Genomic DNA, 22,415 nt, shown 5'->3' with positions numbered 1-22,415 from the left:
GGAAAAGGACATTATAAAAAAAGAATTTACATCTAAAATATATCGAAAAGCAACCTACAGTAACAGTTTGTTGCATTTTAATAGTTGTCATCCCTTTTGCCAAAAAAGAGCAGTGTTGAAAGGTCAATTTGTCAGGGCCTCTAGAATGGTCAGTGACAGAGAAGATTTTATAAAAGAATGTTTGAACCTAAGTGAAATGTTCAGGAATAGAGGCTATCCAGATCAATTGATAAGTAGTATTATGCATGAAGTTGTAACAAAACGTGATAATTTGTACTATGTTCCCTTAATTAAAAAGGCCACCCCTATATTATCTGAAGAAACAATGGCGGAAAATATAGTGGCCATAGATGATAGAAACAATGTGTTCCACATCTACTAACAATAATGCAAAAACAGTGAGTGCAGCAGATGCAAAATGTTTTACTAAAAGTTTTATTACAACCTACAATTCGGATAGTGAGGCAATAAACAACATTATAAAGAAGAATTGGCTGCTTATGCAAACAGATAGATCATTACATGGTTATTGTGATGAAATGCCACAAACAGTATATAAAAAAGGTATGAATTTGAAAAATTGTCTAGAACAAAGATCAAATAGAGGTTATGGCAGAACTTATAGATGTGGCAGGTGTAAGTATTGTTCTTATGTTAATGAAACCAATGAGGTTTTGATTAATGGTAGTAAGATTCATTTGAAAGAAAAGGCCTGTTGCGATAGTGAAAAGGTCATATATTGTGCCTTATGTTGTAATTGTACCATGTTTTATGTTGGTAAAACGGAAAGGAAGCTCAAAGAATGAATTGGAGAACATATTAGAGCTATACGTGACCACAATGATGTAAACGCTTTAGCAAAACACATCAACACAGAAATTTCTCACAAGTTTAAATTTGTAGTCCTTGATGTTTTAAAACTTGACATTAGGGGTGGTGAGTGGCAATTAAAATTAGAAAAACTTGAACTGGAATGGCAACTTAAATTGAATGCACACAATTGGCCTGGCTTAAATAATTCTACATCGATTGCTTGTTTACTTAAACTAAAATCTCTTATGAGATAGTAACAGTAGAACATTTTTTTGTAGTCATTAGTTGACTAAGTACAATAACACACCACGTATGTATGTTTTATATTCATACTTTTTTATGAATTTCATGTATGGTTTATGTTGATTTTTTGTAAATTCATTTAATACAAACATGAATTATTATTATTATAAAAAACACATTTTTAAACATCATTTCATTAATAATATTGGATTATTCACAAATATAAATTATTCTCAGACAGGTATTTAATTAAATATAAATATACAAATTTATTTAAACAGAAATACATTAATTATAAATTACCTTTTATTGTTACTATAGCTTATTTTAAACATTACATTTTATTTTATTATATTACAACTTATTATTATTATTAATATTTATTTATTATAGCATATGTAGGTATTTTATATAAATGTTTCTTGTAGTATACACAAATTATTGGTAATATATATACATTGACATAAACATGTGTGAACATGATTGTTTATGTGTTTTAAACAATGATAAAAATGAAAGTAATATTGTTGAATATTTGGATTTAACCATTTTTGATATTATTTATGTTGTCGAAAGGAATCGTGTACTAACAATAAGGGTAATTTAATTGTCCGTTCCTTCTTCTTATTGAAGAATAATATACGAAAAAAGGTGAACACGCTAACCACCATATTTACACAAGTTAGATTTTATTTAAAATACTTTTTACTTTTTAAACCATCTATGCATTACTACATATGCTTACTCCATGCAATACATTATAATTCTTCTTTTATTCTTTCGTCATTCACTGTGAGTGTATTTTCGTTTTAGTTAACAAATTAACCAACAGGTGACAGCCGTGGCTGTTTAAACAGTGTCTTTTAAAATAGATTTTTTTAAAATAGATGTTATGGAACATTAATTTATTTACATATATACAAGCCTAGTGTAGGTTTTTATATGTTTTTATATGATTAAAACATGTTGTTCGTTTGACTTTTTGATGAAATTAAAGAACTGAGTTGATAGGTTAACACTCACGGTAAATTTTAATATTATGGATATGAAGTTCATGAATTGGTGGGTCAAAAGTTTTTTGAATTATTTTTTTGAATGATTTTATGCAGTTGAGAATATTTGAACAACTATTGTACAAAACTCTATTTTGAGGCATACAGGCACTCGGATTGATCAAGTGATGTGAATGGTGAATTTAATACCTACTGGTACGAATGTTGCACAAATGCCTATCTAACACTTGGTTTAGTTTATTTTCTCCGTACATTTACGATAGATAGTTTTTGAGTCCTTGGAGTTCAAGAAATGTTTTGGTGTGATTGTGTATATATACATTTATTGAATATTGGAAGTGATAATTATAAAAACATGTGCTGATGTATTTTATTTTGTTATTGTTTTTTACGTTTATGATTTACTTTACTGTTGTATTTTTAAATTAGACTTTTGGCAATTAACCATCATTGCTTACATCACGGGAAAACACTATTTAAACTACAGGAAGTGATGTATTACTGTTTGAAAAAGTTTGGCAGGCGCCAAACGAAAGCGCTTATTTGAATTGTGTTTTTAGACTTTGCAATTAAACTTCTTGGTCCAGTCCGTGGTTCATTTATTTTTGGATTGTTTGTTTGCTGCTCTTCATTATGTAGGGAGGACATGCAGACGCCACAAAGAAGGCACTCCCAAACCCAGCCGAGAATCGAAGGGGAGAACCTCTTGCTGTGAGGTAACAACGCTACCGCCGTACCACCAGTCAATAATGCCAGAAATTAAATTTCCATACTTCTCTTTTTAGAAAGTCAGCATGTGTCATTTTGCTTTATATTTTGGAGCTGTGCCTGTACTGTCCCCCTCATGAACTGATTTTCTGGTAAATCATTGCGACGTACATTAAGTCCATAGTGCCAGACATTGGACTTTCAAGTTCTTAATATCATTCTGAAAATGCGTGTTGATGAGAAAAACTGTTGTTTTATTAACTTTTTAAGTGAATTTGAGTAATTTTAAAAAGGCAACCATGATTTAGTCCACCATTATATTTTGGCGTTGTCCAGAATTCATTAGCAAAGAAGCTGAGAGGTATTTCATTGTGTCCTCATACAAGTTGTGCCTTTCTGCCAAACTGCTGTGTATCACAGTCACTAAACAGGCATTTAAGTTTCAGGCTCCATATCCTTCTGAAGATTCTTTCCAGTGCAAAGCTTCTTATTTTAGCAGCCTTTTAAGTATGTAAGAGAAATATTTAAAATATATTACTGATTTTGGGTCTTTGTCTGTGATTCTTGGACTAAGAAGTTGAAGGGTGAGTAGCAGTCGGTTACATTTTATGTTTCTGACAGCAGCAAACTAAAATACATTGCTGGGCCAATATTTACTGTATGTATTTGTTCATTAACTTGATCTCAAGCAAATATCAGAGGTGTATAATCGATGGTCACAAGTAAGTGTGTGTATGTGTGTGTGTGTGTGGGGGGGGGGCTTTGCATGTTTGTTGGTGTGCACTTGTGTATATGAAGGGCATAATTCTGAACTGTCCTTAGTTTTACCACATATCATTGGTCTTTTCTTCATAAAATCTGTGTTTTTCTGGTAATGTATTGTGGACTGTAGTCAACATGTGAATTTGTTTATTTATTTATTTAGTTTGTTTACCAGGGAATACGCTGATCACAAGAGACCATTTGCAGGCACAGCCCTGGTTCAGACTTCATTTCCTTCAGTAAATGCTTGATAACGCAAAACATGTTATACTAGTAACTTTCTAAGTCTTTAGGGGTGATATTTAAAAGTGGTTCCTAATTCTGGGTCTTTATCTCTGATTCGTGAGCAAAGATGTTGAGAGGACATGGAGGAACAATGGGTTGCACTGTATGGTTCTCACAACACTGAGGTAAAATACATTTCTGTGTTATTATTTATGTAGTCATTCATTCATTTGATCACAAGCAAACATCTGAGGTGTACCGAGTAGTACAAAGATTGTAATTGACGATTGTGTGTGTGTGTGTGTGTGTGTGTGTGTGTGTGTGTGTGTGTGTAGTTAGGGTATAAAGGGAAGAACTGATTGTAGCAAAAAGAAGCATCGTCATATAAGCTATGTTATTTGAGTGTGATCCCTGGTCTCTGTTTTGTTGACTGTTGATAATATGTTTATTATATGATTGTGAAAAAAATGGACAGCATGAAGTCTGTAAGTTTAATGTTAGTATTTTAACTATGAATACATTTTATTTTTTGCAGGTATATGGCTATGGAATGCACTGAGTTTAGTGCAGATGAGTAATGCTGTGAACTGTTAATGAGATGTTCTCAGTGATGCAGGGTTTAATTTCCTCACCCTTCATTTGTTTACCATATGACTCTTACCAAGTCGCTTTATTAAGTATGCTTCTGAGCTGTCCCTGAAAAAAGAAACTTAAATCCAGTGGGCTGTTAGCAAAATGCATTACTTAACTTTTGAATTCCAAAATCCTTCACATAGCTTGTACTTAGTGCTTCACTATAAACACATCTGTTATAATTTAATGTTTTTCCAGATACATTTTCAGCAAATGCAAGTTTATATGAAACAGAAGTTTACTGTTGCTCGTGCTAAGTCTTGTTTTAATATTTTTTTTGTTAGCAAATGGTTCTCAGTATTTTTGTTGTAAAATCTGATACAAACATTTTTTTAACCAAAATCTCTGTGATCATTGTGAAAGTAAGGAAGGAAATAGTATACACACAGAAAGGTTTGAACAGTGCTTTATGGTAAATGGGGGCACATCCCAAGTAACGAAGTTAGAGGCTAACGTAATGGTTAAGGTGTTTATCTCACAAACACAAGTTACAGGGTTTGATTTTCACCTTTGAAAGGGAAATTGGTTAAGCTTAAAATGGCCCACATGGGGAGCTAACCTAGTACTTACTTATGAACCTAAGAACCTATGAGATATTGGAATAACTGACAGTGGGAGTCAAGTTCATTAACCTACCTAGAGCCCCATTTGACCATAGATTCCTAGACTGTTGCTAAGCTAATGACCTGGGGGGAGAGGGGCGTTCTAAGCCTAGCCAGGTTTTCCTAAAGAATAATGATGTCCTGTAACCAAATAGGGCATTGAAGGCCAGACATTTATAAGCAACCTCTCTCCATAAGGGACATGGGTGCCAGTCCCAGTGTAAATTTCCTATTCCTCATCCACTGGTCTAGGTTGCGTTTAAGCTGGGTTATAGACAGACTTAACTTTACATGGATGGGTAAGCCTGTTCCATATGTGGGACAGTCTCTGGGATACATAATCTAGATCCAGATCTGCTAACAGTACTTCTAGCTCATTATCAAAGACTTGTTTTTTGATTTCCTTAAGGTAGGCATAACTTAAACTGTCTGCCACATACATCAATTTGCTACTTTTTACTGCAGTGTAATGTCAGATATCTACAGACTTAATGTCATACTTCACATTCTTAATTGTGGCCTATGTAACATGTTTTGGAAGATGCTCTGGAATAGCTTTTTGTTAGATTTCTTGACAGTTGGCCTTCCATACTTGGATTCATATAATTTCTCACAGCCATAAACTTTGACCATCAGTTCCTTTTCTCTGTGGGCATATTGGAGCGAGGCATTTGTCAAAGCAGGTTACCTGTAGGCCACTGGTAGTCCATCTTGAAATAACAGTACCAGTAGTCCAGACTGTCGCACATCCATCTGCGTCAGTAATTGATTCTTGGCACCATAGAATATTTTGATATTTGAGGCCTCCGTAAGTAGTTCCTGAAGCTCTGTTGATGTTATTCATTCTGATAGCACAGTACTGTTTCCCACTGGGTTCTTCAGTAAGAGGAAAAAACTTTGCCAAGTTTGGAATAAATTTAGCTAAGTACTGCCATATTCTTTATAATCTCTGTAGTCCTGAATTGTCCTTTACCTTGTCCATCCCCACCCCTGCTCCATCTTCTATGAGTTCATACCCTATTCAGTTAGTTTATAGACTATATAATTGAGTGTGCTCAGAATATTTGCTCTGTTTTGGATTCATATTCATCTTGTAGTGTTGTATTCTCTTTTTCAGTCATAAGCCATGTAGTTTTAACTCATCTCACATTAAGATTATGTTCACCACTGACTCAAGACCTTCCAGAATTTGAGCTATGACCCTCTGGAAGGCTTCAAGCACTAAACAAATCCCTAACTGCATTATATGAAGTCTGTATCATCCTAACAGAATATTGAAATGCATAATTTGAGCTTTTGTGATTTGTGTTCTGCTTGTCAGAAGTAATGCATGGCATCCAGTACAGAGAAAAATTTGGCTATGGGTGACATTCCAGCAAGTTACTCTACTTGTTTTATGTGCGTCATTCCTTTTCAACTAAGCCGCCAAGGCTGTTTTTGAAATCAGTAAACAAGTGGTTCTTAGACTTTATTTAGTTAATTAGTTAGGTTTTTTTTTTTTTTTTTTTTTACTCTGGTAGTACACTAACCTGAACAGACCATTTCCAGGCATAGCCCAGGTGAAGAAAGTCAGAAAACAATAAATAAAACAGAACAAATTCACCTAAACAGTAATCACAGAAGGTAGATAATCCTATAGACAAATGTTACAATATATAAATATTACTAGCAGTAGAATTAATTTTAGTACTAAATATGAGAAGGAAGCAGCAGGTAAGAACAGAAGGTCAAAGTAGGAGTGTTGTAGATTAGGAAGGAGTTAGGTTATATGTCCACTAGAAAAGCACTTGCAGTCAGACTTTTGATGAAGGTATCTTTTGAACTGAGCTCTGAACCTGGGGAATTCTTCTAGGTGAAGGGTAAGGGATTGCCAGAGTTTGCATGTAAGAATGGAGAAGGAATGGTCGGTACAACACAGTTTGGTTTGGGGTGACTGGAATAAGGGTGATAATTGGGAGAGGTTGCAGAGGTGGTTTTATTATGGAGTTTGACTGCAAGAGGTGGGAAAGCACCTGTTAGAGACCAGTAGCCATTTGTCTTTGGAGAGGGTGATGCAGTGGTGTTCCTAGGGGGAGGTATAAATGAATCAGCAGATTTTGATTTCAATGGACTATACGGTGGATGAGTGTTTTATAGGCTGTGGCTATTATGGGGAGGCCATATTCAAGTGGAGCAAAAGGACTCATTTGCCTATTGTTGATCTAGCTGGTCTGTTGAGAAAGGAAGATATTTTTCAGGACCAGAATAAAAAAGAACTGATATTTTTCCTGGTGTTTTCAAGAATTTAAAGGACATAATTGTTACTATTGGGTAACTATTGAGATCTGTAATGTTGAGATTTTTATGAGTTTTTTCAGCTTTTGTGAAATTTCAACTATCATACTTTTTGTTTTGGTGTGGTTTAGGAGTGGATTATGGTTGTTTAGCCAATAATTAAGGGAGTGGAGTTCTGGCTAAAGCTGGGTTTGAATAGCTGAATGTGAGCCACCGAACTGAAGATTAACCATGTCAGCTGCATAATGAATGATAGGAAGTTTAGGGAAATCAAAGGGTAGTTTGTTAATAAGACTGAAAGCAACAGTGGAGCAAGTATGGATCCCTGGGGCACTTCTCTGGTAAGGGCTGCTGTAGGCAATAAGGATGAGCCTGTTTTTGAGTCTGACATACCTATTTGTTATGAAATGTTTGAACCAGATGACAGTGCTGTGTCTATCCCCGATTTTTTGGGGAGAGTGAAGGAGCAGGAAGTGGTCAATAAGATCAAAAGCTTTGTTAAGGTCAATGAAGAGAGTTCCTGACAGATGTCTTTTATCCATGTTGAGAAAGATCTCTTGTTTAAGTTACCAGTCCAGAAACCATGCTAAGAGGGAGGAGGTGGTGCTGTTGGATGTAAGTGGACAGTTGGTTGTAGATTAGTTTTTCAAATATTTTCCCAAGTGTAGGGAAAAGTGAGATAGGGCAGAAGTGGGAGGCATTTTCTGGCTGAGGCTGTTTGAGAAAATGTTTAACAGGAGTAGTTTTTCATATGTCTGGCATTATATTTTCAGTTAAGCAGAGGTTATAATATAGAGAGGAGGTGTGGTAAGGAATTCCTTGCAGAGTGATATAAACCAAAGGTGAAGGTCATTTGCACCAGAGGGTGCATCCAGGGGTATGTTTTCTAGTAGGGGTCAAGTTCTTTGTGTGTAATTTTCTTAAAATAGAAGAGGGGTATAAAAGGAGAAGGACTGGTTGAGTTCAGGGGCAGGTACAGGTTGTGGCACTAGATAGGTGGCTTAATTCCTTTAGAAAATCAAAGGTTGAGAGTTGGCCTTGAGAGGTCTGGATGGTGATAGGGGTAGAGGTGAGATCTGTGGATTTTTGGTCTGCGGGAAGATTTACTTCCTGCCAAAAATGTTTGGGTTGGCATAGCAGAGCAAGTTGTTTGTTTTTAAAATAGTTTGTTTTGTGCCTGTGTATGGCTTGCTTAGCTGGTTAGATAGAGAGGTAAAGGTGATATGATTTTATTGGTGAAGGGATTTGTCTCTATGAAGACCGATCATTGTCCATAGGTTTGAGTAGAGTTTTCAGTTCAATGGTTAACTGGGGGCTTTTGTTGTATTTGAAAATGTGCTGTGTGCGCGGGAAGAATTTGTCTTGAAGTTGAAGGATATGTGTAGAAACTGTTGCAGCTGAGTTGGGGTTCTTTAAGTTGGTAATAGAGACCACATGAAAGTTGCTAGATATTTTTTGAGGTTGTCTGCATTGATGGTGGATCTGCTTCTGAGAGTAACTAGTTAGTGGGGCAGTTCTAGTGACTGGTGGATGATTTGGAGGGATATTAGGGAGTGGTTAGTGAATGACGGTCGAATAACAGATGTATTGGAGATTAGCAGATCCAGGAGGCAGTGTTGTTGGTTCAGAGATTTGGATGAGTAGTGTCATTGGCTAACTGCACAAGGCTGGTAATGGCTAGGAATGCAGCAATGCAATTTCTGAAGGGACCTAGGTAGCTTAGGAGGATAAAATCACATAGAATAACAATATTCTTACAGTTGCAGGCAACTGAGGTGATAATAAGAATATGGGATTTAAATTCATTTGTGATGGGGCTAGGACTAGAGTGGCACTGGTAAAATTGTTTAAGCCTTGGGAAATGTGGTGGTTGGGGTTTTCCTGACCCCAGTTGTACTGGAGTATTTCCAGATAATTTTTTGTATATGTGTAACAGATTACTTGTTAGGCAACATGAAAAGCCTTGACCTTTTTTCTCTTGCAAAACTCAGAAGGGATGTCAAGAATGCCTTTTTGGATTTTCATTCAAAGTAAGAATGCCTTTTTGAATTTTCATACAAAGTTCTGACATGCCGCCTTTTGTCTCTGTGGTTAAGGAAGTGTAACGAAGTAAGATATGAAAGGATGCTGATTTCTTTATTATTGCAACTCCGATATGTAATATTTGGGAAGTGGTAAGGGGGCAATTAAATGGAAAAAACGTAAGACAGCATTAAGGTTCTATATCCTATAAGTGCAATTTCCATCAGGGAATGGGATTTCAGATTCATGGGTGTTTTAAGAGTATTACTGATGGTCAGAGGGCTAGAAGAAAGCTGTCAATGTTGGATACGAATAGTTAAATTATTACATGAAGCAAGGAGTGAGTACCCTTACAAAAAATGTTGATTAGTAGGGTTGCTAAGACATTGACTGCATTGAAGGAGGAGGTAGTGTTTCTAGGTTCATAGGTTTATAGGTAAGTACTAGGCATTCAGTCTATAAACCATTACAAGACTAGCCAATAAGCCATCTTCAACCTCCAATGTCAAGGAGGGCAACACAAGATATATCAAGGGAGAATATTAGGCTGTCCATCTTATCTGTGTTTACATTGAAGGTGATAAGGGTGCTGTGCTGTATGTGTACAGATGAGAAGATCACGGGAGAAAGAAATTCACTTAGATTTGGGGTCAAACATGTGGGAACAAATCTATCAACTTTCTAGATTTGTAACTAACCCTAAAAAGCTACATGAAAGTGTTTGCGTATTTGTTTACCCCAGAGAGAATATACAGAATGTTTCCTGTGGCCAACTGGCTACATTAGAGAGGGGAACAGACACTTAGATTCATTTGTTTTGGCTATTTAATCAACTGGAACCTTTCATGAAGGAGATTCAAGAAGCCTTAAACAGACTGAAAACAAAGTCAGTCTTCGTAAAACACTATTGGAGTGGTATAGGTTCATAGGTTCATACTAGGCTATCTGCCCTGGGGCAATTATAAGCCTAGCCCGATTCTGTATCACCCCTTGATTTGAGTATACTGTGCCCTTTTTAAGGTTTAGTTTACTGTGCCTCTGTCTAATAGTGACAAGGGAGTAATCCCTGGGACAAACCTACGATCCCCCATCCACCTATCGAGATTCTTCTTGAAGAGATTCAGTGAGGTGCTCTGCCTCACATGAACTGGAATTCTATTCCGGAGCGAAGGGAGCCTCTGGGTTATGAACCTGTCCCTCCAGCAAGTTCTATTTATTTCTGTGCTGAGGTTCAAGTCCCTCGAGCGTGTGGCTCTAAGGGATTTAGATTTACTGAGGTGGAGCATGTCCATTAATTCTGGATTTGACATATATTTGTATGTCAGGCATAGATCGCCTCGAAGTAGGCGGTATGCAACTGAGTAGAGCTGGAGTTTTTTTAACCGAGCAGCATATGGCATCTGTTTGAGACCCTTGATCCTCTTGGTGAGATACTTTTGGGGTCTTTCTAATTGCTGCAGGTGTCGGGTAAGGTACATCCCAAAAGGGGCATTGTATTCTATGATGGGCCTGATGAGGGATGAATAAAGGGGCACGATTACCTCTCTTGATCTAGATGTGAAACCCTTCGTGATGAGGTGGGCTATGTAGAAGGTCTTTCTAACCACTTTGGCAATGTGGTTTTAAAAGGAGAGATTGCTATCAACTTGGGTCCCCAGGTCCCTAATAACTTTCTCTGTACTTAATGGGTTTCTGCTTATGTGGTAATTTGTGGGCACATTGTTTTTGTCAAAGGGTATGACTATACATTTTTTGGCATTTAGCTTTAAACCATGGCGCTGGCACCAGTTATCTGTCTCTGTGAGACCTTTTTGGAGAGTTGATTATGGCGCCCAGTTTGCAGTCGTCTGTGAACTTGGTGAGCCATAGTCCTACCACATTTGCCTGTACCTCGGAAAAGTATATACCGAACAAGAGTGGTCCCAGGACAGAACCCTGTGGGACGCCACTTGTGACCGGTTTCGAGTCTGACATGGCTCCAGCAACTCTCACTCTGTGGGTTCTGTCTTTGAGCCAGTTTGCGACCCATCTTGTGACATGGGGGTTTATATTTAAGCTGGATAGCTTATCTATGATGCCCGAGTGGGGTATTGTGTCAAATGCCTTTGCAAGGTCCAGATAGGCTGTGTGGACTACCTTCCCTTCATCTATGGCTTTGGTGACTGTTTTGAAGAAGTCAACCAGGTTCAAAAGGCAGGATCTGCCCTTGACAAAGCCGAACTGGGTAGGATCTAGTGTCTGTAGGTCCCCAATGTCTTTGTTTATGAGCTCCATGATGATCCTCGACATAGCCTTGCAGACTAAGCTAGTCAGGCTTATGGGGCGATAGTTTCCAGGGTCCGTAGAGGCTCCACCTTTGTAGAGTGGGACCACTGTTGCTGTACGCCATTCTGTGGCCACATATCCTGTAGTGAGGCTGAGAATGTATAGCTGTTTTATTTGAGGGATTAGTTCCTCTTGGAGTTCATGTAGGATGCAACCTGGGACGCCATCTGGTCCCATGGAAGCAGTGTTTTTTGCTTTGGAGAGGGCAGCCTTCACCTGAGCATCAGAGATGTTTGGGAGGCAGCTCTCTGCCGGGATAGATACTTACTCTTTTGGGGGGGGGGGGGGAGTTTGCACTGAACTTGTCTGCCAGGATATTGGCAATGTCTGTGGGTTCAGTGTATTTTTTGTCGTTTAGAATCAACTCAGAACAAGTCTGGGAGTTGCATCCCAGGTTTCTAACATAACTGAAAAAAGCCTTATGATTGTCTTTGGTGTCCTGTGCAATTTTTCTCATGAAGCTGGCCTTGGAGGATTTTATGAGGGATCGTAATTTTTTGCTAGTACTGATCAGAGATGCCTTCCCTATTAGGGATTTTGCTCTATCATGTAGTAGCTTCCTCCTCCTGTTGTACAGTTTATTTATGGCAGGGGTCCACCAGACTGGACGCCTGCCTTTGGATGATTGGGTCTTGGTTTTGTTTGGGATAGCATGATCTATGCATTCCTGGAGATGTCCGTAGAATGCGTTTATATAGGATTCTGCAGTTTGGGCCGCAGTTTCCACTGGCTCTGGGGCCTTGAAGGATTCCACTTCGGTTTTGAGAAGTAAGAAGTTCGCTTTTGAGAAGTTTTTCACTGTGTTTTTTCTGGGCTGGGGGTGGGGTCGGGATGTGGACATCCAGTGAAATTAATTTATGGTCTGATCTTACCAATGAGGGATATACTTCTGGTGTGGAGCATAGAGTCCCCATGTTGGTAATGATCAGGTCTAGTATGTTGTCCCCTCTTGTGGGAGTGGTGACTAGTTGTTCCATAGCATTTGAGTTTATAATTTCCAGGAACCTTTGGGCTAAGGTGCTGGGGCTTGAGTAGTGCTCCCAGTCAATGTTTGGGTAGTTGAAGTCGCCCAATATAATGGTGTTCGGAGAGATCTTCATGTTCTCCAATGTTTTCAGGAAAGCCGCGTGGGATTCCTGACTTTGAGAGGGTGGTCTGTAGGATGCTATAAACTGAAAAGCAGTCTTGCCCACTGTTAGTTGCACATGGATGGTCTCCGATACTTCGTGTAATGCCACTAACCTGGAGGTGTGGATATCCTTGATAAATATGGAAACTCCCCTCCTTTTGTGGTTCGGTCCGGGTTTTGGGGCCGAAAAGCATGATATGAGGTATAGCCTGGTAGTGCTGGGGTGCTCTCTAGAGCCTTGAGCCAGGTTTCTGTCACTGCACAGATATCGATGTTCTCCATACTGAGGAGAGCTTTGAGTGCGTGCATCTTGAGGTTAAGACTTCTGGCGTTTAGCAGCATTACCCTTAGTTTCTTGTTCCTTGTGCTGTCTATGGGGGTGGGTTTGACTTTTGAGCCTTGCCTAAAAAAGGCACTATGGGGGTGGCAAGAGCCTTTGCCAATATCCGAAAGCCCAGTGGTGACAGGTGCAAGCCGTCCCTAGTGATGCAACGTGGCTTGTCGAGCATGTCATCCCAGGCTGACAGACACTGGATCCCCTTTGAATGACACCAAAATTTTAGCCAATTGTTAAAATCGATCATTTTGTCTTTATACTGTGCCATCATTCTAGGTGAGGGTAAGATGCTGCTCAAGGTCAGGGTCATACCAGCCTGGGCTACATGATCAGAGAGCTCCTCTATGTCTCTTTTCATGTAGTCCAGGGAGGTACGTCTCAGGTCATTCACACCAGCATGTACAATGACTGAGTCATATTTGTATTTGCTTTGGAGAGACCTGAGTGCTTGCGTTATGTGGCGGATCCTAGCACCCGACAGGCAGCTCACCATGACCTTCTCTTTATTCAGCCTGGTGAGTGGGACATCAGTGTGTCTGACAATAGAGTCACCTATTACAAGAGTATTAGGTATGTTATTCAGCCTTTAGCGCTGTGGCTGCTTGGCACACTGACTGGGCTATGTGTTGTGCATGTTTTGTTTTGAGGTAGCGTTTGCTTGGATGTCTGCTTTGGTGGTCTCTGTTGCTTAGGTAGATTTTTATTTAGTGCCTCCGAGTATGTTTTTGTGTATTTATGTGTTTGGTTCGCTGATGTGGTGGAACTATGTGATACTGGAATTGTGTTGTGTGAGGTTACCTTCTCTTCCTGACTGGTTACACCAGTTTTGAGATGAGAGAGCTCAGCCTCCAGTTTGGCTAAATAGTTGCATCTCTCACATATATTTGAACCTGTTTGGAGGAGGAGAGGGTTGTCCGTGTACATGAGACAGTTGTAACATTGCCTCAAAATTCCCAGATTCACCAGGTGGACTGGAGAGGAAACCATTGACTGACCTTTGGACATGCTAGAGTAATATAGGGAAACTGAATTTAAGACGGACCAATAGAGGACAGGGTAATTGTAGAGAGTATAAGAGTAAGTAGTGCTTATGGTTTAATAGTGCTAACTTGTAGGATTACTTAATTGGACCAGTGAAGGGCCTTAGAATGAGAATATGGTGTTTAAATTGAGAGATAGAGCAGTTCTAAGGGTATTTCTCTCAGTAAAATTTGTCAAAGACTGTAGTGGTGTTTTCTGTTATGTTTTTTTAATGCTGATGGGCAAGAAAATAATCTGTCATAACTGGAAAAATACATCACATCTGTTTAAAGAATTATGAGAAATAATCATTGAGTTAGCTGCTAGGGCCCCTACTGGGGTATAGGTTTTTAAATAGTGTTTGGTTAGGCAGAGTATCTCAAAATATAAACAAATTTAAAAGACTGATGAAGTGTGATGGCAGTGATTGATAAGCCCCTCCTAGGTCCTGTGTTTATCTGTATATTATCTATTTTTTAACAATCAAGATTGTAGCAGAATTATAAATGATACAAAGAAGGGACAGTGAAACTGGTCATCCACTCACTGTGCTTGCTGCTGTGATCTATACTATTGTGTTTACTGAGTGTTATGGAGAGAAATTACTCAAACAATATGGAGTGTTTTGGTTATCATATCCTGCTATATTTCTATTGAATCTTTGTGCTGTGATTTAAAATATATTTTACAAGAAATCTGCATCAGTTGTGGATTTCATCTCTATTAACCCTTGTATTGTATGTTTTAATATTGGTATTATGTTGGAATGTAATAAGAAATATATTTGTGGAATAATGTCTGAAAAGTGGGGTTGGGAGAGTGGCCTAATGGTTAAGGTGTTTGCCTTACAAACATAAGGTGCAGGGTTTGAGTCTCAGAAGGGATAATTGGCTAAGCTTAAAATGGCTCGCAAGGGCAGTTAGCTTAATACTAATCTATGAACCTATGAACCTAAGTGCTGTTTAGAGATAGCCATTAACAAAAATAAAAGTAATAACAAAAAAAAAAGATTGAATGCCATTTTTCAAAGGCAAACCCTTTTTAAATTTACTTCCAAACCAGCCACAACCCTGACACCTGTAGTACTTTCATTGGTGAAAATTCTTTCACATGTTTGCACTTAATTTACTGTTACTCTTGTACCATTTTTGAAGCTTGTGGTTTACTTATAATACAGTTTTACAACCCATTTCGAGTCTTGCCAAAGTTATTCACTTACCTTTTGTGTGGTAGTACTATAGATGTATTGCAAACGTCCGAGCATGTTATAATTATAATCTCTTTCCTGTCTGTTCTCATTACAAAAACAGCTCTATTAAATGTGTTATAGTCACATGAGGAAAGGTGCCATCCTTTGTTAACTTTCATTAACAACATGCCCCATACCAGTCTTCAAAGAGCTCCTGTATAAGTCCAGAGCCACAATATTTTCAGGATTTCAGTCATAGAACACACAGTGTTTTTTCAGGTTTGTCCATCTGTACATAGGCTTAATGTTCCTACATAGGACTCTTGATTGGCTTTTCACCAATTTTTTTTTCTCCGAGCACTTCCTAAGACAAGAATTAAAAAAAAAAAATCTAATGCTAACACTATATATTTCCCTTTACTCCTTCTGTAACCACTCCTATAGATTCTGTGGTTTTGCCAGAAAGGGCAGTTAGTTTGATATGTAAAATTAACAACTTCATCCAACCCAAGGAAGCCTTACTCTCACTTTCACTAAGTAACTTAATCATGGACTTTTCTTTATTAAAACATGATACGAGCACTCTCTGGATGCCAAGGGTTAAGGGGTCAAGAAAGTAAAATGTCTGACTTATACGACCATCAGCCTCTAGTCCAGATCATGCCATTACAGTTTATTTTCTGGGCATCCCTGACCATCAGAACTCTACTCAGAGGTTGGAACAACAAGACCAGCAGTGCAAACAAACTGTTTCATAAATATCTTTGATTTAATTTGTGTTTCAGCTTGATCAAATTAATTAGGGCTCCCTCAACATGGTGTTATAAGGCTAGTTAAGTTTAATTCTATAATCAAGAAAGTTTTCTTTTAAGAAATTATTAAAGTGAAATGCTCTTTATCTACATTCAAGCCACACTTGGTAATTACCAAGACCTTCCATCAGGAGTGGTAGAAACAATAAGGATTTAGCCTCCATTTTGGAAGATTTTGTTCTCTAAAGGAATTAAATTTAGATTAATTTACCGTTACATTGCAGTCTAGCTAAAACAAATTAATTTTCTTTTTTTAATTTCCCAAACAATCAAAGGGTAGGGAGTTGGTATAATGGTTAAGGTGTTTACTTCAGACATGCAGGGTAAAGGGTTTGATTCTCACCTTTGAAAATGACTGCTTAAAATTGCCACAAGGTCGATAACTTATGACTTCCCTTTGCATAAAATAAAATAAAAGAGCTTAAACCTCCTGAGGAGGGACTGCATTTTCTCTGGAGCTGTATTTGGGGATTTATTCTGACTTAAAATGAGCAGTCATTAGTGTTTATTTATTTTGGGGGAGTGGGGTCCATTTGCAACTACGGGATAATTCTGGTATATGCCATGCTTTAGGATGCCATTATAAATAAGTTCATTAAGTATAAATGGAGTTAACTGTTTTACCAATGTAGTAAATTTCTTTAAACTAACACAGCATTTAAATCAGCAGTATCAGTATTAGAGGAAGTCCATATACCCAATGATAAGTTGCAGTTACTGATTAATGAAATGATGTTGTTTCTATTTATGTTAATTATGACTGTAATAAAACCAACACAGTAGCTATTTTGCTACATAACTAGAGTTTTAAGGTAAGTGGTAAATGCAGTGATATTCATTCTCGCATATTATTGGTGACTTCAGTGTTTTGCGAGATAAAAAATAGATCAGTTTTCAAATATTAAAGTTATACAAGTTGTAAGATTTTCAAAATTCTTTCAACATTATTATTTTATATATATCTTTAGTATAACTGTTTTCCTTTTGTTACTCTACCTCTTGTTATTTTTTTTGGTTTATTATGAAAATGTTGAAATAAAAATATTGGGACCACTGGGCTACCTTAGGGGTCCATGCTGGGACCGCTCCTGTTTGGCATCTACTTCTTGGGGATAAAGGCTAATCTCAAGGGCCTTTAGCTGATCAGGTTCACAGATGCCTGCAAATTACAAGGTATCATAGAATCCCCTCACTACATAAACATCAAACAAGAGGGTTTAACATAGACAAATGACTAAAACTCAGTGCCAAGAAATGCATTATCATGCCTTTTGGGAAAATGACCACCCAGGCTAATTACTCAGTTGATGAGACACCACTAAGAGTTGACCGGTAGTCAGGGATCTGAGAACCTATGTAAACAGTAATCTTGCTTTTAATGAACAAGTGGCCAAGGTAGTAAGAAAATCATTTTATGTTTGTACAGCGCAGTGGTGGAGCGGTAGCATTGTCGCCTCACAGCAAGAGGTTCTCTGGTTCGATTCTTGGTTGGAGTGCCTTCTGTCTAGAGTCTGCATGTCCTCCCTGCATTTGTGTGGGTTTCCTCCAGGTGCTCTGGTCTCTTCCCACTTTCAAAGACATGCGTCTGGAGAGTTTCTCCCCTGGTCTCTGCTGAAAATTGGCTACATTTCAAGTTGGACTTTCTCAGTTAACAAATGTAAAATAAATAAATAAATGTTGCCAAACTTATATGTAAGGGCATGGCATCCCATTCCAAGGAACTCATAATGCCACTTTATTCAGCTGTTCTCAGACCCATCATTGAGTATAATGCTCCTTTGGCATGTAGCTGCCCAGCCAGACATATACAACTGTTGGAATGTGCACAAGTGGTCCTTACCAGGACAATCTGGGGTATAAACACTCAAAACTTTTTTCTGATGTTTTGAAGTTTTTGATTTTATTTATTTATTTTTTTTTTTCTTAACATAGTGTTTTATTTTGGTTGTGTTAGTAATAAGTATTGTCCTATATGGGCCACCTTAAAGCCTTATCTCTGCACTCAGACTCCTACAGGTTACTGAGACTGCATCCTATGCGTGGCCTACAAGTCATCCTTGGATCCAGTTCTGATGGATGTTTTGCACATCCATAAAGTGAACCGCATCAGAACCACAAGATACAAGGATTTAAATTTTGCTTGTGACATAAATAAGACAAGTTGGTGAGGCAGATATGTGTCTTAAAGGATCCCCATGTACTGGAAGAATCTCTCCATCCATGTGAAACATAGTCCATCTCTAATCCTATTTAAGCATGACCTTGAACAATGGATGGGAAATCGGAAATTCACCCTAGGTCTGGTTTCCATTTCTGTAATAGACAGAGAAAGACAATAGCTATGCTCAAATTAACATATACCCCCTGTGATAATAGGAGGTGCTGTCAGCACAGCTAGCTGGAATTTTGTAAATAATTATATGTCATTTGTGAATATCAAACTTGTTTATACAAGAGGCTTGTGTTACAAATGTTATGTGATCTGTATACTAAACTGGTTTGTACAGACGTTTCTGTTGAAAAGGTATTTGTAAAGTGCTTGTGTTTGAAATATATCCAGAGTGTGCCCTACTGGAGAGAACAGAAATGTATATGCACTATTGTAACTGTTTAAATGTATATGTTTTAACAGAGGAAACTGGAAATCAGGAGCTTGACCGCATTCCAACAAACTTTAAAATATATCTGAAATTAAATCACTTTATAGGCTAGGCTCACAGGTTTCAGTGCAGCCAGAAACACAAAGTCTGTACTAGGAAGCTTTTGGTATTGTCTTTGGGGTGAACTAATTATTACTCTGGAAATGTGGAGGTATCCAATTGCTTTCTTTATGACTTCTAGCTCCTACCACAGAACTGAGCAAAAGCCCTTGTGTGTGTATTTTTACCAGTAGGTGCTAAGTGCTGCCAGCTGCCAGCAATGGAGGTTTGCATGGGAGCTAGAAGTCAGATGACCAGAAGTGATGTCATTCTGTAAGCTGTCCCAAAGTTAATATTTTAGATATTATTTTGAGAAGTCTCTTAGTGAGACTGAATATTCTGTATTCTGTCTTGGATCTGACAACAAGAAGGATCTATTAAGTAAGTTATTAGGGAATAGTATAACTCTCTTAGATTCAATCAGGCATATAGTGAAGCTTAGTTTAGATATTGTTTTTCTTTATTTGTATGAGCCTGTCCTTCAATGTTATTTAAAATATTTCCTGTGTTTTGAACTCTGATGTCACTGTGAATATATGCTTAGCATTTTCTTGTTCTTTTATTATTTATTATTAAATATATTTAAACCTTTTATTGTGGCTGGTCTTTGTAGAGATTATTTACGTTTTGAGAGTATTTGCATCTTTCTTTGGTGACACTGTGTGGGCCACTCCTAACAGCCCTGCTCTTGGTCAAACTGCCATTTGTATTAAGAGCAATTTCACCCAGTATATTGGGTACCCATGTAAAGGCCTTAAAGTAGCTGGTGAAAGGTTCTGGGCAAGACGGGAATAGCAAGTAAACCTATGTCAGCCTTTCCCAGGTGTGTGTGTGTGTGTGTGTGTGTGTGTGTGTGTGTGTGTGTGTGTGTGTGTGTGTGTGTGTGTGTGCGCAAATCAAATCTCAAGGGGTGTGTGTCAGCTACTTCAGCAGGGACACGAAGCACTGGTTGGACAGAGTGAGTGTTGGAGGACTTGGCATGGTACCCTGGCTAAGGATTCAAGTCTTTAGCTGTGCCATTGGGGAGTCTTATTGGGGATCTGGAGAAAGAGAGACAAACCAGCCCCTTGACTGACTGTGTTCACTGTGTGCTCTTAAGGGAAATTATGCTTGATTGTGTTTGATGTAGAGAGCTGCATGTGGAGATACTGTGTGTGTACCTGTTATCCTCCCACTGAACATTACCCACATGTGCCAGTTGTGAGGATTGAGGCTCCTTGATTACTGGCCCTAGGTGGAGGGTCTTCATACCCTCCCTCTCAAAATCTTTAGAAACTTCATAACTAACATACACCCTCCAAATAAACGCTTGTGATACATAGGGACACACTTGGGTTGGGTTGTGTTGCTAGGCTTATAAAGGCCCCGGTGGTCATTAGACAAGTGTATACCTATGACCCATAATATTAAAAGACCAAAATGCTGAAGACCACAGAATCAAAAAACTTGAATATGGTAAGTCCATACCAGTGTGGACCCAGGAACAAGTGCTACCATGAGTTCTGCAAGGATGTGGACCCAGAAACCCATGCTAACATGGGTCTTGTAGGGGCGTAAGCTTAAGAGTTTGATATTATGATCTTCAATGTTTTAGTCTTTTAATGTTATAGTCTCAAGATTTTGTGTTTCATCATTTTCTTACTAAAATATTTTTCTCATTGTATGACTTTCTCTGATGTTAGGAATATGCTTATTATAGTAAGCACAGAGCTTTATCATGGAGTACCATGAAGATTAATATGGAATTTCTGTAAGTCCTTCAGATGCCAGGGGTAAACTACTTTTCCCATTGGATGTCTGGACAAATAAGAAATACTTAACTAGAAATGTAAACAGTTGTAATGTAAATATTTGGAAACAGGCTTTGTACCACTTGAATTGCTGTAGTCATTATTATAGTTTAATACCTAAGAAGCATGATCCATGATTTGTTTTTGATTGCAGGGGAACACAGGCTGGCCAGTTTCCGTTGTTTGTAGAGACACTACTACTGATATTGAATCACTGACAGAAGCCCTGTGCTATGGTCCATATGGGAGATGCGTTTACAACTGTGATAATGATGTGGTCACTAACCAGGTATGAATACCTTTTATTATATGCAAGACTGTCAAATAGTTACATGTAAGAAATGTTTATCTCTGAAAGAATTGTGGTCATCTGACAGGACACTTAGCTCTAGTGTGCAGTTCTACCACAACTCTGGGCTACTGTTTTGTTGCTTCTAAAGTAACATCATTGTTGTACTTTATTACTTGCCTCATGTTGTTCAATGATACAAAAATATAATCAATTAACAGAATTAATTTGTTACCATAGAAATAAAATTCAGTGTCACATGAATATAAAATGTAAAACTGTTGTCACTTAGTAATTTGACTACCTGTTTTTTTTTTCTCAGAAAGAGACTGAATATGAGTTTATAAAAAATGAAGGCAATATCACAGTCTATAGATATCAAATCCACAAATTTTCCATTCAGTGAAGATATTTGTTTTCTGTTTAGTATGCTTAAACACCCAGGGGAAGATTCAGAAAGATTCTCTCCACCTGCGGTAACTGACTAACATAGGTTAGTCAATTAGCACAACAGAGAGAATCTTCTATTTAGAAATATAGTAAAGCCACATAGAGAAAAATCTAATTAGTAGCATATTGACATGTTTCAGAATTGAGCACTGTGCTGTCAGACCTGACCACCCAAGTGTTCTCTCTACCACTACATATTTCTGCAATATTGGTATCTCCTTACACACACACATACACACACACGCACACTCACACACTCGCCCATGTATGTACACAAATGTACAGACACACACACACACACACACACACACACACACACACACACACACACACACACACATATATATATCCAAGCATCCACAGACAATAACAGTCTCACTCACACTAGCTTTTAGTCATGGAAACACTCATCCAAATGTCCACATGCACATACAGAGTTGACATTTCACACTTGCCTCCCATAGTATAACAACTGCGACAAATAGACAGATATAGACACACACACACATCCATTTAGTCATAGATATGTGCGCTCGCACACACACACACACACAAACACACACAAAACCATGGCTCCTCTGTACTTAACTGTAGCTGTGGTATGAGCCTCAAGTACTCCCATAGGAGTGAATAGGTAAATGAAATCAAAAAACAGAATTCACTTTTTTCCTCCTAGAGAAAATCAGTCTACTGAGTTAATCAGGAGTTGTGGCTGTTTCGGGGAGAGAGCACGTGGCTAACTAGCCTTAGCCAGTATCTTGGACTGGCGCATAAGTGTGCTGCTTCCTCAGCGAGACTGCCCTCTGTGCTATGACCACAGCCAAGGGAAAACAGTAGCAGGAGAATGGTCACTGAATCAGAATGGGTTACCATGATGCAGATACCTTTGGGATTAAGACTTCCACCTTATGATTAGCCTTTCTGAAAAACAAGGGCCAATTCTATTTTATTAATACATTTACTGCTGATTATTTTCCAGAAGCAGTATCTCCAGAATGTTTTCACTTGTAATAAAATTTTAAGGGAATAATACTAGCTCATTCAGTAGTAACATTTCCTTATTTATGCTTTTAACACCAA

The 22,415-nt window shown here is 38.1% G+C and overlaps 1 protein-coding gene across 1 annotated transcript in view; it reads left to right on the top strand.

Annotated features, from left to right (window-relative positions):
- Positions 1-22,415, top strand: part of LOC122795000 — a 1,473,143-nt gene that overhangs the window by 181,237 nt on the left and 1,269,491 nt on the right. Inside the window, exon 5 of the mRNA XM_044063587.1 lies at positions 20,751-20,885. Within this exon, the coding sequence (XP_043919522.1) occupies positions 20,751-20,885 (135 nt within the window). The remainder of the gene's footprint in view (positions 1-20,750; positions 20,886-22,415) is intronic.

This window comes from Protopterus annectens, chromosome 2.part1 (assembly GCF_019279795.1).
Source record: "Protopterus annectens isolate FY-2018-M chromosome 2.part1, PAN1.0, whole genome shotgun sequence".
NCBI lineage: Eukaryota > Metazoa > Chordata > Ceratodontiformes > Protopteridae > Protopterus > Protopterus annectens.
The sequence above is the reverse complement of the archived record's forward strand: the minus strand, read 5'-3'. Positions and strand labels throughout refer to the sequence as shown.